The following is a 17,686-nucleotide window of genomic DNA, read 5'->3' as shown; positions in this document are numbered from 1 at the left end:
AAGCAACCTTAGTGCTTACCCTTTACGCCTATTTGGTTGCCTTTCTAGATGCTGAAATAGTGCTGGCTGAAATTAACAAAATTTACTGCACCTTACTGCATTAATCACATGTTTCGATTCCTTAACAGTTCCAGACACTTTTCCATCACTTTCAAGTAACTTTCAAGGGCCTGGTTTGGTGGTCAGTTGGTTAGAGAATCAGAAGTGTAACTTGCATTATATTGATCTGTCCATATATTTTCCTTCTTGATTGCCATCTCTTAATTGTCGAATGAGGAATAAAGTGCCGAATTTGCAATCTATCTATTTGCTGAAGATGTATCGCAATCTATTCACTCATTTTTTGATTGACAGGTGAGGCATGAAGTGCCGATGTTGTATCACTCTTGCAATCCTGCCTTTTGTGACCCTTTTGATTGCTAAAGATGAGGTACGAAGTGCCAAATTAGTTTAGGTTATATTGCTTTTATATCTTTTTTCGTGTATTCGTATTCTTCTGAATCTTTCTGCCCTCCCAATCTCTTTCCTATCTATCGGCAGTAGTACACCAGGACCCCGGATATCTCCAAAACAGGTCATAAGTCACACTTTCGGCAGATTGGCCCATTTTTCAGGGGCTCAAAAAATCGTTTTTTGTAAATATCTCGGCATCCAGTGGTCCAATTTTGATGAACTTTTTTTTAAATTGTAGAGCTAAATGAGGGCTACAAAATAAAAAAAAGTTCATTAAAATTGAATTACTGGATGCTGAGATATTTACAAAAAACGATTTTTTGAGTTTCAGCAAAAAGGGGTGTTTTTGGCCAAAAGTCCATTATGACCTTTATATTAGATATCCGGGGTCCTAGTACACCAAAGCATAACTTCTTATTTTCTTTCTATATATTATTTTACTTTGGTGTACTACCAAATTTATACCTTATTTTTTACCTTTACATTCCTAGAATTCTTTCTCATATGGTTTCTATACTGGGATACTACTATATCGATTATTTTTAGGCATTATTATATTGATTACTTTTGGGTACTACTACTGACCTAGTGTTTTACCAGTAAGCATATTTGTCCAAAATTTTATATAATTTTTATTTTAAACTTTGCAAATTTCTATGTAATTTTATACTGATTTCTTGCATATACTACCATGTTACTTTCGCAAAAAAATACTGAGCCTGGTCCTAAAATAATAAACAAAACAATCAGGCTGGCTACAAGATTTTTATGGCAAGTAATTTTATATTGGAATTTTATGGGAGAAATTCATGAAATGCACTATAATAATTTTAAAAGATAAAAACCTCTCAGTAAATGACGAAATAAAGAAAAAAAATATGCTCTAAATTTGCTCGATATTCTAGCAAGCTTGCAAAGTATATTGAAAAGTATAATTTATTCTTTCACAAACTGATCTACCATATGCGTTACAAAGAGCATCTATTATTTCTGGAATTAATCAGCCCAGTTTCATCTATGTGAAAAAATAAGATAATTGTTGACCTACCTACCTTACCTCATATATCAGAAATTGGGACGTTAGATAACATTAATAATTTATGGTATTTCCATCTTGAGAATGTGACCGAAAGCACTTAGATGGATTATATTGTTGAACACTTTTAGCTGAAATTGCTACACCTCTACTAGAATTAAGATTGCTTGTTGAAACCCATTTGGTCTAACGTGAAATGCTAAAACTTTTATATTATAGTGAAATGCTAAAATGCTAAAACTGCCAAAACCTGCCAAAACTTCCTAAAATGCTGAAACTTCTATGACTCATTTATCCACAGTTTTGGCATAACTAGCTATAAAATCTTAATATAGTTACGCCATATTTATTTTTTTTTAATAGTATACATATTAGTTAACAGAGCTGTTGATCACTCAGTATTTTTATTATTTTTCTTTCAACTTTTTTTTTACTTTATAGTACTTACATTATGTTAGTAATAAAAGATTGTGGTAAAAAAATGACCATTGTTATATAATTGTAATAATATTATGTAAAATGTTATAAATATATAACGTGTTTTTTAGAGATCCTGGGCGAAATCGAAATATTTAGTCATTTGACTAAACCGAAATAGTTTAGACATTTAAAATTAAAAGACTAAATGCCGAAATTCAATATTCCATAGTATTTCCATGGATTTTTTATGGATTTCCATGGAATTTTAATTATAATAATTACTTATAAAAAAAAAAATAATAAATTTATATTAAAATATAATATTTTTTAAAGGAATTTATAAAACTATTTTATGTATAATATAATTTAATATATTTTTATAATAAAATTATAATTTTATATAAATAAAATTTAAACTTAAAAAATATTACTATATAGTTTAGTCGATGACGAAACCGAAACTAGTTGGTGACGAAACCAAAATTTTTGGCAAAAAGAGTTTAGCCAGGTATCACTAGTGTTTTTACATCCCCTATTAATAACCCCTATTAACAACCCCTTATATACGATCATGTATCATTTAATTTTGTTAATGTCAAAATGGCCACTGAATTAGAAGTTTCACCTATTCTTGGCAAACAAAAAAGTAAGAGAAGAAGGCCATTAAATTCAATATAGGAAGATATCAATAAAGGAGAATCTGTTGGCTTAGGTAAATTTTCTGCATCTTGCAAGTATTGTGAAATAACTTGAAAACGTGGCGAAATCTCAAAACTTGAAAAACATCTTTCCAACTACTGCAAAAATGCCTCAGCAACAATTGTAAGAAAATATATGTCAAAAATATTAGAACGGCAAGATAAAGTGACTAAAAAAAGAAAACTTTCAAGTGGTCAACAATATATGGACAATTATCATGATTCAACAGACCTTCCTGATGTAAGAATTACACGAATTAACCATGCATTAATTAAATTTTTTGTTTCATGCGGAATATCATTTCGTATAGTTGAGCACACTTTTTTTATAAATTTTATAAAAAAGCTCAATGGTGGGTATGATCTGCCAACAAGAGAGATGTTAGCAAGTTAAATGCTAGAACAGGAACTAGCACAAGTGAATAATAAAGTGAAAATAGAAATTGAGAGTGAAACTAATTTAACAATAAGTTTGTGGCAATATAATTTATTTTTATTTTATTTCACTATCATAATTTTTTTTTTATTTATTTAGCTTTTGATGGCTGGACCTCACACATTTACCGATCGATTTGGAATTTTATTGTAATAACACCATCAAGAAAAAAATATTTATATCAACTATCTGATTTATCAGAATGTTTACATACTGCAGAATATTTATCATCAGTTATTGAAAAGGTAATTGTTGATATTGGGATTGATCAAATATCGGCCGTAGTCTCTGATAACGCTTCAAATGTTAAAAAAGCATGCGAAATTATTCAAGATAAGTTTCCAACTATCAAAAATGTTAGGTGCATTATGCATTGTATAAATTTGATAGCATGCGATATTGTAAAAGAAGAATTTGGAGATCGTTTGTTACACTGAGTCAATATCTTGACTTCTTTTTTCAAAAATTCACATCAAGGAAATTCAAAATTAACTCAATTAATCAAGGAAAAGCGGATTGTTGGCGGTGGGTTGAAATTATATTGCAAAATACGTTAGACTACGGCAAGTGAATCAGTTAATTCAGTAATTAACTTGGAACAAATCCTTATGAAAATTGTTGCCAATAACGGTAACTTATTAACAAACGATAGTATTGCTTGAATTATTCAATCACAAAATTTTTTTCTGGACTTACAAATCCTTGCATTTGTACTGGAACCATTAAGGAAAGCTGTATTAGCTCTTGAGGCAAAATCAGCTACACTTGCAGATTGTTTTCTTAGTTTGGCTAAACTTGCAGCCGTGTTGAATAAGTTACCAAAATCATTTAATTTCCATTTTCATAGCCATTGTGTTAAAATTATTAATGAACGTTTTAATGAGTTCAATGATGATAAATATATCACATATTTTTTTTAGATCCCGTTTCAGAAGTGCAGCATTAAAAAAAGTTTCTCTCAAAAAAATTATAAAATGTGTTGTTGCGATCGGTAAAAGGCTTGGATTCGATCTTTACGAAATTGGTATTTTACTCAATCAGTTATGAAAATACAAAGATGAAGAGGATCCGTTTGACTTGGATCTCTCTATCGCCAAACAAAGTTCACTTAATTGGTGGAAGTTGATTGCTACAGATCCAAAACCTGAATTATTGCCAAAAGTGGCGTGTTACTTACTTTCAATATGTCCAAATTCAGCTACATGTGAACGTGGATTCTCAACCTTAGGGTGGCTTTTCGAAAGACGTTTAAACCTCAAATTGACAACATTAGAATCGATGTATAAGTTAATTACCTATTGGAAATCTAATTCTAAAACAGAACTTGATTATTATGGAGTCGATCAAAGGAAAAATGTACGTTTTAGTGATGACAAAATAAATATTTGTATAGTGGAGGCTTTCAAAGAAACGGACGAGGATGATGATGATGATCTTACTCCCACTCACAAATCTACTGGTAGTGAAAAAATTCCGAAAGACAATTGTTATGTTTTAATTGAACCCGTATAGATTGACAAATTTATTAATTTGTCACACGATTTAATAATTAAAGATATTGATGTTCCAAAGAATCTCTTAGACGATTTTAATGAAAATATGAATGATAACAACAGAATAAGTGATGATGCCAGTGGTGATGAAGATGATAATAGAGATGGGAAAGGCTATTATAATTATGATGTAGATGATTTATTATCTAATACTGATAAGGAGGAGGAAGACTAATAATTAATTTTTGCGTTGCAGTCACAAGCAGTTCAGTTTAATAAGTATTAGTTATTTACTAATCTAGTAGTATATAAATGGGTTATCATCTAAAGGATGATGGTCCATTTATATACTAAACTAGATCAGTAAATAACTTTTTTATCATCCTAGATATACTAATTGGTCCGCCAGTTTATAACTAGCGGAAAAAATCCTAAATACCAATTAGTAGCTAGGTGATAATAATAATTATAATAACAATAACAATAACAATTATAATAATAATAATAATAATAATTATATTTTGAATTAATAATAGTAGTAATTAATAAAGTTTTGCCATTTATTATAGTAAATCAAAATGAATTAATATATTAAATATATTATGTATATCTTAAACCCACCACAAACATTATGAGAACAAGTATCATGAAGAGTTGTATTATTAATCAATAGACGACAGGAGTTGGTAAAAATGCCGCATAGTGCTGAAAAGTCCGTTCCTATAAAAAAAGAAAAAAAAAAGAATGTTAATAACGCTCTTATATTAAAGCATAAAACTCTTCCCCTTCCTTTATAATTACCACTTTAGAATGTCTAGCAAACAAGTCCAAGTAGCCGCAAACCTAATAATAAAGTATATTTAGTATTGAACCAAGAAATAAACAAAAGTAAAAGAAAAATAAACTTGCTGCTAATTCCATGTTTAAGAAAGTCTACATGCAACACAGGGCCTATCACATATATAAATATTAATGTCAAACTATATGTTATGGAAAGCTGAGAACTCTATAATGCCGAGATCACTAGGCGCAGGACCCCGCTTACTTCTAATAAAGGTCTCCGGGCAAAATTTCAGATTTACTAGTAATTTTACCAACCTTTCTTATCTCATAATTTTACCATATATATATAGTGACCTTTTAAAATTATATTAAATTTTACCTTAGATTTTCAGAGACCTAAATTTTTTTAAATATTAAATAAACAAAATATTTTATAATCATTACAATAAATTTTAAAAATTTTTTATTTTTACTAAGTTTAATTCTTATTCTTTAAAGATAAATAACTTTTATTAGTAAAAAAAGTACTTTGAATTACAAAAATACTATAAAAAAAATCTTAAAGACACACATCTTTAACTTTACTTCGAAACTATTATTCACTTACTTTCTTTAAAAAAATCTAATTAATTTTTTTTTAAAAAAAATAAATTCGTAATTGGTATTATTATGAAAAAATGCTCGTACCCCATAAGTATTAATCCAACTGCTATGAAAATATTTATCTAAATATTTTCGACCTTGCCGAACAACTTTACTTAAGCATGAAAAAGTGATTTCATTTGACCAAAGTGCCCAAATTACGCCCTATAATCACTGATCGGGAAAATAAAAAAAAATTAAAAGTGCGAAAATTGCTCGTATTCTGTAAATATTAAACTGATTCTTATGAAAATTAATATTCAGGTAGTTTCGATCTCGCCAAACAATATTACTTAAGCTTAAAAAGGTGATTTCATTTGACTAAAATGCCCAAATTACGCTCCGAATTTAATAAACAAAAAACGTAAATTTTAAGTTAATATTAAAATAAAAAAATGCTCGTATGCAATAAATATTACTCCAACTGCTATAAAAATTCAAATATAAGTAGTTCGACCTTACTAAACAACTTTCTTAGATAGTAAAATATGATTTGATTTAACCAAAGTACTGAAATTAAATTCTGAAGTTGCTAATTGCTGTACGAATTTTTATATTTTAAAAGCTAATTTTTGTAATAATTTTCAAAAAGATAGTGCTAATGCAAATAAAATTAAAAATATAAAATGGTTTTTACAAGTATAAAGAAGAGAATAAATTTTTTATTTTGAGAAAAAATTATAAAACGTATATTACCAAATATTGTAATAATTGTTGTACAATATTTCAAATTAGTATATATAAGGTAAATATTAAATTTTATATACAATTTTACCTTATTATTTACCGAAACATTTGTAAACTTATATTTGATTTTACCTTATAAAACCGGAAACCTATTTTAACTTTACCTTACATATCCGGAGACCTTTATTTGTCATATATATAATTTTACCTTTATCTATTAAGAGACCTAAAATTTTTTTTTAATATAAATTTTACCTTATATTTTCGGAGACCTCTATTAGAAGTAAGCGGGGTCCTCTAGGCGCAAAACTAACTTTGAGTCTTGCAGAGTAGATCGCCAAACTAAAAGAACTAAAAAAAATAAATTCCATATTCAATAGGTATTTTTCAAGAATTTCGTTTTTATAGCTTTTTTTTATATATTTTTTTAATTACCCATTTCTTTAAACAAAAAAAAATTTTTGATAAATTATTTATTTTAAAAAAAAATGTTTAATTTAAAAAATGTTGATTAAACTTTTTTCATTAATGGCCGATCATCTACCCATACGGTATAATTAATTTAAAATGGTAAAAATTTCATATTAATTGCTGAAACTATAGTAAATCATTATAAGAAATAATGCCGAAACGCTGAAACAGTTTTAGCAGTTTTGGCAGTTTTGGCATTTTAAGATAGTTTGCGAAATTAGTTTCAGTAGTTTTGCATACGCCTTCCCACTGAAACCCCCTAGTTTTGGCAAGCAATCTTATCTAGAATACTTATAATATTATTTATATATTTTTTTTTCTTGTGCAATAATACTGGCTAACTTCAATTTCTATATTTAATTTGGTTATGAGGTGGTAATCTCTTCTGACTTCTGATCATATAACTCGGCTTCAGATATGCCCAGAGGTGTAGATCGCTAGTCTGAACGTATTGGTCACTTTTTTTCCATATATTCCATATTTTTTTCCTAACCATGATCCATATAATTGCAACCAGTAGTAAGGTAAATATAGAATATATTATTATCGGTGACATCAAGGAGCTCACAATGATAGGACTCAAAGGAGAGAATGTTAATGGTAATGGCACCACTTTTTCTACGCCACCTACAGAAATTATTGGGATGAAGGATTAAAAGCAGAAGGTTTGCTAGAAGGCGTTGTGCATGATAAATTATTCATAGGTAGGGGTAGAATATCTACTTTATTATGTGAAGTGCCTCTTGGCTCTTTCTTCGACAGTAATTCTTGAAGATAAGCATTTTTCTCTAGTAAATTTAATCATGCCGAAGATAAGGAGTCTAGCTCCTGTTTATATATACTATCTGTTACCTCTATCCCTTTTTCTATACATTCTATTGTATATTCCTTTGAACTAAGGTTCTCATTCGCTCGTTCTAATTCAAACCTGAGAGAATCGATCTCTTTGGGATCAGATGAATTTATTTGGACTGGCTCTTCTAGAAGTCCTCCTACTGCATCTGGATCATGGAACACCTGTTCTAGTTCTAAGTCATCCAACTTATCTTCCAATTCATATACTTTAGCTTCAAAAGAAAAAATCTTGATCTTGTTAGTGAATGAAGCTTTCTGGACCAAAGTCGCCTCTCTTTTTAGTGTTTTAATAGAAGATTTAAGCGATTTGATTTTGGCAATATATTTAGCTTCAAGCTCATGTTGACTCTCAGAATGGGACTTCCATTCAGAAATAAGTTGAGATTTAACTTTAGCACTGGACGCATTTAACTGGCTAATCTTATTTCCAATATCCTCCTCTTACTCTGAATACTCCAAATTTTCAGCCTGTAACTTTTCATTAAAGTCGATAATTTCAGAGTTAAAATCGATAGCAGTTTTTAATTTTTTTTTGAACTCTTGCTCATATGCACTACCCAGCCAATGTCCTCTATTTTTTATATCTTTCAATGTATACACATTAAACATAATCTTGGCATGATTATATAGCAGGAAAAAAATGTGCGTAACTAAATTTCATCTATAGGGGATCTTTTATTTTTTCTTGTCAAAATAAAATATCAAATATTCTTTATTGAAAAATATTACTTTTCATCATTTTTTATCATTTTTCATTGTTTTTTATTATTCAAAAACCATAAATATTGTTTTTTATTATTCAAAAAACATAAATATTGTTTTTTATATTTTTTTATCATTCTAAAATATTGCCAGAAAATACTGGAGGAATTATACCTAGCCGATTTTTAAAAACTCATTATCAGCGAGATGCTAGTGTTTTAACGTCTGAGCAGATCAAAGAAATTAAATGTATTAAAAATAAGGTTTCTGCATATATGATAGTAAGGAACTACCATTAAAGATGGGTCCTCAATTGATTTCCAAAATCTGCAATATTGCGAGTTTTGGAAATCAATTGCGCTTAGTAATCCACGAATCTGCAAATAATTTGCAAATCCGCAAATAATCCATAAATTCGCAAATAATTCGCAAATCTGCAAATAATCCGTGAACCCGCAAATAATCTGCAAATCTGCAAATAATCTGCAAACTCGCAAATAATTTATAGTATCGCAAATAATCTGCAAACCCGCAAACCCGCAAATAATTCACAAATCTGTATAGTATCGCAAATAATCCGCAAATTATCCACAAATCTGCAAATAATTTACATTATCGCAAATTTGCGAATAAGTAGACAAAATTGTCCACTTTTTAGTATATAAATAAATTTGGTTATATTTAATTGCGAAGATTAAATTAACATGATTCATGAGTTTACAAAATGGACAAAATTGTCCACTTTTTATTATTTATCGAATAGAGAATCATTATTATTTTTATTATTTATATTATATTAGTAATTACAAAATAAAATTGTTTTTATTACAATTTAGTATTACTAAACAATCTCTTCTGGATTCCAGTCGTCGTCATTTTTACTATCATATTTATTATTAAACATGAATGGAATCTCAGAAGATTCAATATACACCTACGGTCCCAAATCTATCACTTGTTCAATATTTAACATCTCGTCAACACTTTCTTTTTGTATATTGAATGGCTCTTCATATTCCTCCTCTTCATCTTCATTCTCATTTAATATGTCTCCCTCTTCAAATAAATTATCTATCATTTTTTGAACATCGTCATTTGATATGCTATTTCCAATATGATTCAAGGATCTTTTACTATTTGAAAGTGAATGAATATTATGAGTATAAATTTTGGACATACATTCGATGGTTTGCACATTTAAATTTGTTCTCCTTTTACCAAACATCCATCCAAGGGCTGAAAAAAGGTGTTTGCAGCTGGCTAAATGTGGTATTATTGAAAAAACAATTTTTGCAAGACGAGATAATGAGCTATACCCATCAATTATTAAGTTCTATCACTGAAAAGGCCCATCATTATTTGAATATGGTGCGCTATAAGGGTTATTTTGGTCCAAATACTTGCGAAGCTGTGCCCTAAGTTCTAAACCAGAAGTTTTCTTATGACCCAAATTCTTCCAAATATTAAGTGCAGTTTTTTGGATACGTTCAAATTGAGTATTGTGGATAACCGCTCCTACAATATTTATAAAGAATAAATTATTTATCTTATTTAATTATTTTTTCTTATATTAGTAATACCTTTATATTGCGGATGAAGAAAGAAAGCCAATAAGTAAATATCTTCATCAAATTCTTTGTATCTATTAAAGAAATTTGATTATTTATTTCAGTTATTTAGTTTTTTATTAAATTAAAATTATTTTGAATATTACCTCTCATTGAAGACTTTAATACAAGAATTCTTTAATGAACGGTAATTATTCATTGGCATTTATTTAAAAAAGGTTGCAATTCTAAGGAGATTAGTGTTCAGACCCGTAAACCGTTATTAACGAGTTAAAACAGATATCCGTTAATATTGGGTTAACGGTTTTAAATTTTAACTAACAGGTTCAACCCGGGTTTGAAATTGACTATCAGGTACAACTGGTTTAACCCGCCAAATGATATCGGGTATCAGTTTTGTAACGGATTATCAGGTTAACGGTTTAAACAGGTTAGCTAAACGGGTTGGAGAATTTTCATGTGAAATTGTGAATATGTGATCATTGTGATGTAATTATTGTCTATAACCTGATAGATCAGAATCATCAGATCATCAGAATCATTAAATAAAAAAAAAATCGTCAAAAAAATTGACTATATTTTTTTTAAAATTTTTTTTTATCTTACATCACATCAAATAAAAAAAATCAAAAAATCGTCAAAAAAATTGAAATTGAACAATATTTTTTTTAAATTTTTTTATTTATTTTACATCACATCAAATAAAAAAAAAATTGTCAAAAAAAAAATGACTATTTTTTTTTATTAATTTTATATTACATTTTATAATATATTATCACACATAAGGTTGCTTGCCGAAACCTAGGGGTTTAGGCAAGATGGCGTTTCGCCGAAAAGTGAAATTCTGCCAAAACTATATTAAAGTTATATTAAAAAACTGGCGAAACTTTGGAGAAAGGCGAAACTGCCAAAACTTATTATAAATGCTGAAACTGCTGAAACTCTGCCGAAACTATAATAAATCTATAGTAAAATTTTGACGAAACTAATCGTAGGATTTTGAAGAGGTTTAGACAAGCAACCTTAATCACACACATCGTTAATTCTTTATAATTATGAGTGATATCACTGATATAAGACAAGATCATTCTCGTCCTTCAAGTTCTGAAGAAGTGCCACAATCAAAGAAAGTAAAAAGTAGTCGAAAAAAATCAAGTTGGACGTGGGAATATTTTGAAGAAGTAGATATTAATAAACAAACAAGTGATAAAGGAGAACCACTTAAGAGGTGTAAAATTTTAAGTGCAGATGGAAAAAAGTGTGGAGCTATTCATGTTAATGATGGTTCAACCGGTAACGCGATTAATCATTTATCATCGGAACATGATATAACAAAAGATGATAAAATGAAGAATGTTGGTATTTTTCTTAATTTTTTATTATATGTGGATTATGTGCTGTTAAAACTAATTAATAATCTTATTATAATATAGAAAAATCAGTCAACAATTACATCTATTGTTCATACTCGTAAGCATAAAGAAAGTCGGCAACGTGAACTTCGCCAATTTTTGACCAACTGGATAACTGAAGATCTTCAACCATTATATGTAGTACAAAGTCTTTCATTTCGTAAATTAATTAATGAATTAGATCCAGCTTTTATAATTCCAAATGAAAAAGGAATTAAGAGAATTATTTCAAAATCCTATAAATCCACATTGCCAATATTAATTGAAAAAATTAGGGTGGAAGCAAAGAGTGTATCATTAATCACAGATATATGGACCATGAAAAATGGGCAAGGTTATATTGGAGTAACTTGCACCTATATTGATTCCAATTTTGTACTTAATGAAATTACCTTAACAGTTAATCATATTCGTTATCCTCACACGGCTCAGCATATTGCAGAAAGTTTAGAAGAAACATTAGAGGAGTGGAAATTACGAGAAAAAGTCTTTGTAATCACCACTGATAATGCTACCAATATGAAAAAAGCCATTTCAGATATGAATTCAATTAAATGGCAAGCATGTGGGGCGCATACTTTACAACTAATAATTGGAAAAGGGCTAATCCCAGCAAAATCATTAATTCTACGAGTAAAAAGATTAATTGATTTTTTTATGCATCCCAAATAATCTGAACGCTTAGAAAATATTCAAAATAATATCCAAATGCAAATAAAGATGAAAATTTAGAATCCAATGAACAAATTGTAAGTTTCAATAATAATTTATAAATTCTTATATATAATTGTAATATTAAATTTTAATTTTTTTAGAGTGCCAAAGATACAGCCAAATATCTTCGATTAGTTAATGATGTGGCCACTCGTTGGAATTCAAGTTATCTTGCCTGGTCACATTTAATATATTTGAAAGAATGGATTAAGCTTTTATCTAATACTCTTTCAATTAGTACAGATTTAGATACAAAAAAAGATGCTAAAAGATTAAAGCAAATAATGATTACAGATGAGGAATGGGATTTTCTTGCCGATATAATAGAGGTATTATCAACATTTGCAGATGCGACAACAGAATTAGGAGGAAGTAAATATGTGACAAGCAGTTTACATTCACGATTAATAATAAAATAATTAAAATACTTGAAACTGATTCACAAAATATTAATAGAGAAGAAACAGGTGATGCATTTGATGAGGAGAATCAAGATGAAATACCAAATGATGATATTAATAAACCGGTTAATACTTATGGTTTAATTAATGAAATTAAATCAATTTTATATACAAATTTAATTAAGTATTATCCTACAATTACTACTGATGCTTTAATTTCTCCAATACTTGATCCTAGATTTAAAAGTCTTGATTTTACTTCATCAATTCAAAAATCTCATACTGAGCAGCAGTTACGAACTCTATTTGAACAAGAAAAAAATAATCAAAAAAATACACCTGACGCATCTGGTACATCTGATTCATCCAGTACATCTGGCGCATCCAGCATATTCAAAAGAAAATCACTAATGGAACGACTTATTAAAGATAATGTAGTAGCTCTTGATGAAGTTGGGGAATATTTACAACTTAATGAAATTCCTTTTGCATCAGATCCACTTATATGGTGGAGTGGAAAACAGGATAAATTTCCTATTTTACGTAACCTTGCACAAAAATATTTAGCAGTTTCTGCAACTTCAACTGCAAGTGAACGTCTTTTTTCTGATACCGGAAATTTATTAACAAATAAAAGAACACGTATGAAACCAAGTTTATTCAAAAAATCATGTTCTTAAAAAGAAATGCATCAAATTTTGATACAATTTATCCAATTGATGAATAGTCTATTGCAATATTGCATTTATTGGATGTTTAAACTTAAATAAATAATAATAATAGTAATAAAAATATTAAAATAATAAATGATTTAAACGATAAAAATGTTGCTAAGAAACCATTATTAACCCGTTAAACCCTTTAAATAACCTGCTATCCAACCGTAAAAACCTGTTAAACAACCTGCTATTTACCCGTTAAACCCTTTATCAAACCGTTAGCCAACCGTTAGCCAACCGTTATCAACCTGTTAACCAACCTATAAGAAACTGGGTCAAACTTTCCTTAGCATGTACCAACCCGGGTTTGTATTTCTCTTAACAGGTCAACCTGTGTACCCATTAAGAACCTGGGTCTGAACACTAAAGGAGATAAAGGTAACAATCTGCTAATGTAGTATATGTTCTTTCAAGTATAAGAATTGCCTCTTTTATCAGTTTAAGAATATCTGATATTACGCGAACATCATCAAAAAACCCTCATTTTTTCAAAATAGTTTTAATAGCTTGATTTGAAATTTCATGTTCGTGATTTTCCAGAACTTAATTTAAATAAAATTAAATTTTTTTTTTTTAAAAAAAAATTATTCATCTTATTAACATACGTGCTGTAAAGCATCTTTTAATCTCCATACAGAATGTACACATTCATAGACAGTTATCCATCTTGTTTCTACGTAAGTCTTCAGCCCTCTGCCTTCAATATTTTTACTTTTGATTGCTTCATTGAGCCATGATGATCCAAGGGTAGAATTTTTAAAATATTTTGTGAGAATGTTTGCACATCTCACTATATATTTAACTTCATCTATTTTTACAATCTACGTGCGTGCTTATCAGGTTTATATAATGTGCGATACATCGCACATTAATGATATTTGGGTAATTGTTAGTAATTATCTTACGTGCTGCTGCAACATTCGAGCCATTATCTGACACAATAGCAACAAACTTTTTGGCTCCCATTTTATTGATAACTTCCTCAATAACGTTAGATAAATGCTCTCCTGTATGGCAAATATTTGAAAGATCCTCAAGACTTAAAAGATATTCTTTCCTTGACCCAGTCATTAACATGAATGCCCAAAGGCTATTCCTGTGTGGATCAGTCCAACCATCCATCACTAATCAACATAAATACATATCAAAACTGTCAATATTTTACAAAAATTTCTTCATTTTAATTTAAATTAAAAAATCTTACCAATAGTAAAGTTATTGTCAGCACTTAATTTATTCATAATGCATATATTTACGTGAGATGTTTCAGATTCTAATAAAGTACCACTCAAAACTTGCTTTGAGAGAAAATCATATCCTGGTTGTAAAGTTTTGATCAAATCGATAAACCAAGGATTTTCAATTATACTAAAAGAAATATTACACATCACGAAAGCTTTCGTTATTGAATGATTTATTTCATCACAATAACCTTTTTCTAATTCTTTATTTTTGTAAAAAGATCAGATAGATGTTTGGCCATCATTGAGCTTTTGTTTTTTAGTTGTTAATTCTGAGTCACTTTCATCTTCTTCTTCGTTCTCTGCTATTTCATTACCTACAATTTTTGTGAACTATAATAACACTTCTTGCGAACATTTTTGGCAATGATTTGCTAAGTGCTCACGTAAAATGTGAGGTTTCCTATTCTTCTAATAAAAGTTACAATAGCTACATGTCGCAACATAGTGCTCTCTTGTCCTCTATACTCCTTTTATCATATGTCCATTCCACATCTCCGTAAAATGACATCCTTTTCTTAGATTTTCTGAAAGTTCTAAACTTGTCATTTTATCAAAGAAAAATTAGGAATCTAAAATATTAAAAATAAATGACTAACGAAAAATGAAATGATGAAAATAAGCGTGAAATATTTCGTCAATAACAATTCAGTTTTAAATTCAGAAGTATTTAGGGATGTTGAGTCACGTACTTACATAGTTACATTTTAAGAATATTAATGAATTTCAGTTAACCAGAAAAGTAAGTTAAAGTATTTTCAAAAAAAAAAAATAGATAAAGTTTGAACTTTGAAAATACATACGTTTTATATTAAATATTACTAGGAAACGGAAACCGTTGTAAGTCTGGAGCGAAAAAAATAAACCTTTATCTTGTTTAGTTGTTTATCTGATGTATCACAAATTTATTTCATCTGATGTAACACAAAATTTCAATGACGTGACGCGTGCGGACAACCGGAAATCGTCACGTGACACTAATTGTCATCGACGTTTGTAAATTATATAGTCCTTCGCTACGCTCCGGACAATAAAGTTGATCTATTTTTTGGACAATTTTGTCCACTAATTTTGTAATATATCTTTTTGGATAATTTTATCCACTAATTTCATAATATATCTTTTTGGACAATTTTATCCACTTATTTATTCCAACTTGTGTAATATATCTTTTTATTTTTTAGAATTAAATTATTTATCCCAACTTACGTAATATATCTTTTGGACAATTTCATCCACTTTACATAATATTAAAAAAGAATTATAAATCCCAAAATAAAACTTTTTAATTGTAATAAAATTTTGCAATTTGCATTTCATAATCTACTGCGTATACCTAATTTTATATTCTGCAATTTAATCTAAATAATAAAAATAATAATCTGTATTATAACTAATAAAAATAATAATCTGTATTATGCCCATTCGATATACTCACTTCCTTTAAACTTCTCCCTTAAATCTCTGAATTCTTCGCTTAAACTCAATTTAAATACAACATCACTTTTTACAACATCACTTTTTCCTTCTGGTATGATGAAATCTTGATTCGACATAATTTCAGAGATACGTTCATCTGGTTGGCTTGAAGTAATTGATTGATGAGCGGGAATTTGAGACAAAAATATATCATAATATTTTTGCTTTACAAAAAAATCAGACTTGCGACAACCTGCTTGTGCAAGCTGCGCAGGTGTTATTCCATCATTAAATAACTTGCGCAATCTGTCACACCCCAACTTATTTCTCTGTTCGGCTTTTTGATCAATATTAAGCTTACTTCGCATAAAAGAGATCACCCAGGATTTTGTATTTTTAATTTCTAATCTTTCAGCAAGCATTGAAAGATCATCATAAATTTGAACTAATGATGCTAAATGTAGCAAATTGAAAGACTCTGCCGCTATTACAAGGCTTTCACAACATAACTCCTGTTTTTTCCATTGATTAATTCTGTTTATAGCAGACTTCTCGTCGACAACTGTAATTTTTTCAGCTATTGACAATTCAGCTAAGGTGTTGAATATCGCAGAAGTTTTTGATGGTTCTGAAGTAACGAGATGCTTATCATTTGATACTAACAAAATATCACGTAGTTTCTTTCCCTTCTTAAACAAAAGCATTTGGGCAGAATTCAACTTTTCTTTCATAATAGTTTTATCATCATGGTCACTTTCATCAACATCCTCATCTGAGAAAATTTCAACACAGTTAAGTTTACATTTTCTTACTAATGATGTTGATGTAGATGCTAGTTCTTGAGATTCTTTTGACACTTCTGAAACTAATGCTTGTGATTCCACTGGCGGTTTCATTTTTAAAGTTTGTGTTTCTACTACTACAAACACTTTTGCACTGGGTACTTTTTCTGCTAATTTCAATGTGGGTGATCTTGCTGGTGCCTTTGTTGATGGTGCTTCTACTAATACTTTTTCTGGTACTGCTACCAGTGGAGCTTGTATAGATGAATTCAATTTGGTACTTTCATTATCGGCACTTTTATTAGCTATCGGTAACACTTGTGGAAATGAATTCAATTCATTATTTTTATTAGCTACTAGTGGCGCATTCAGTTCATCACTTTTATTAGCTATAGGTGACGCTTATGGAGGGGAATTCGATTCATCACTTTCATTAGCTACCGGTAGTGATTGCAAAAGTGAATTCAATTTAGTACTTTTATTAGTTACTTGTGGTGCTTGTAGAGGTGAATTTAATTTAGTACTTTTATGGTAGCTTGATTCTCCTATTATAGAGTCTGAATTTGCAATATCAGCAGTCTGAGAATTATTATTACCTATAAAATTAAGATGTAAATTATTATAAAGTTTTGTAATCAAGAATAATTCTATAATTGAAAAATATAACTTATAGAAATTATTAATTTTTGTCATCTAGTTATCAATATAATAAAAATAATCTTTCATCGTATTCCGATTGCGATAAGCTGGCAAT

The 17,686-nt window shown here is 29.0% G+C and overlaps 2 protein-coding genes across 2 annotated transcripts; both read right to left on the bottom strand.

Annotated features, from left to right (window-relative positions):
- Positions 1-7,920: 7,920 nt before the first annotated feature.
- Positions 7,921-8,583, bottom strand: OCT59_017899 (uncharacterized protein; the record flags this gene model as incomplete). The annotated part of the gene is made up of 2 exons (XM_066137796.1): positions 7,921-8,371; positions 8,420-8,583. The coding sequence occupies 2 exons, from the start codon at positions 8,581-8,583 to the stop codon at positions 7,921-7,923; spliced, it is 615 nt and encodes a 204-aa protein (XP_066004338.1).
- Positions 8,584-16,146: 7,563 nt separating this feature from the next.
- On the bottom strand, positions 16,147-17,625 carry OCT59_017898 (uncharacterized protein; the record flags this gene model as incomplete). The annotated part of the gene is made up of 2 exons (XM_066137795.1): positions 16,147-17,333; positions 17,409-17,625. The coding sequence occupies 2 exons, from the start codon at positions 17,623-17,625 to the stop codon at positions 16,147-16,149; spliced, it is 1,404 nt and encodes a 467-aa protein (XP_066004337.1).
- Positions 17,626-17,686: the final 61 nt, after the last annotated feature.

Source organism: Rhizophagus irregularis, chromosome 26 (genome assembly GCF_026210795.1).
Source record: "Rhizophagus irregularis chromosome 26, complete sequence".
NCBI lineage: Eukaryota > Fungi > Glomeromycota > Glomeromycetes > Glomerales > Glomeraceae > Rhizophagus > Rhizophagus irregularis.
The sequence above is the reverse complement of the archived record's forward strand: the minus strand, read 5'-3'. Positions and strand labels throughout refer to the sequence as shown.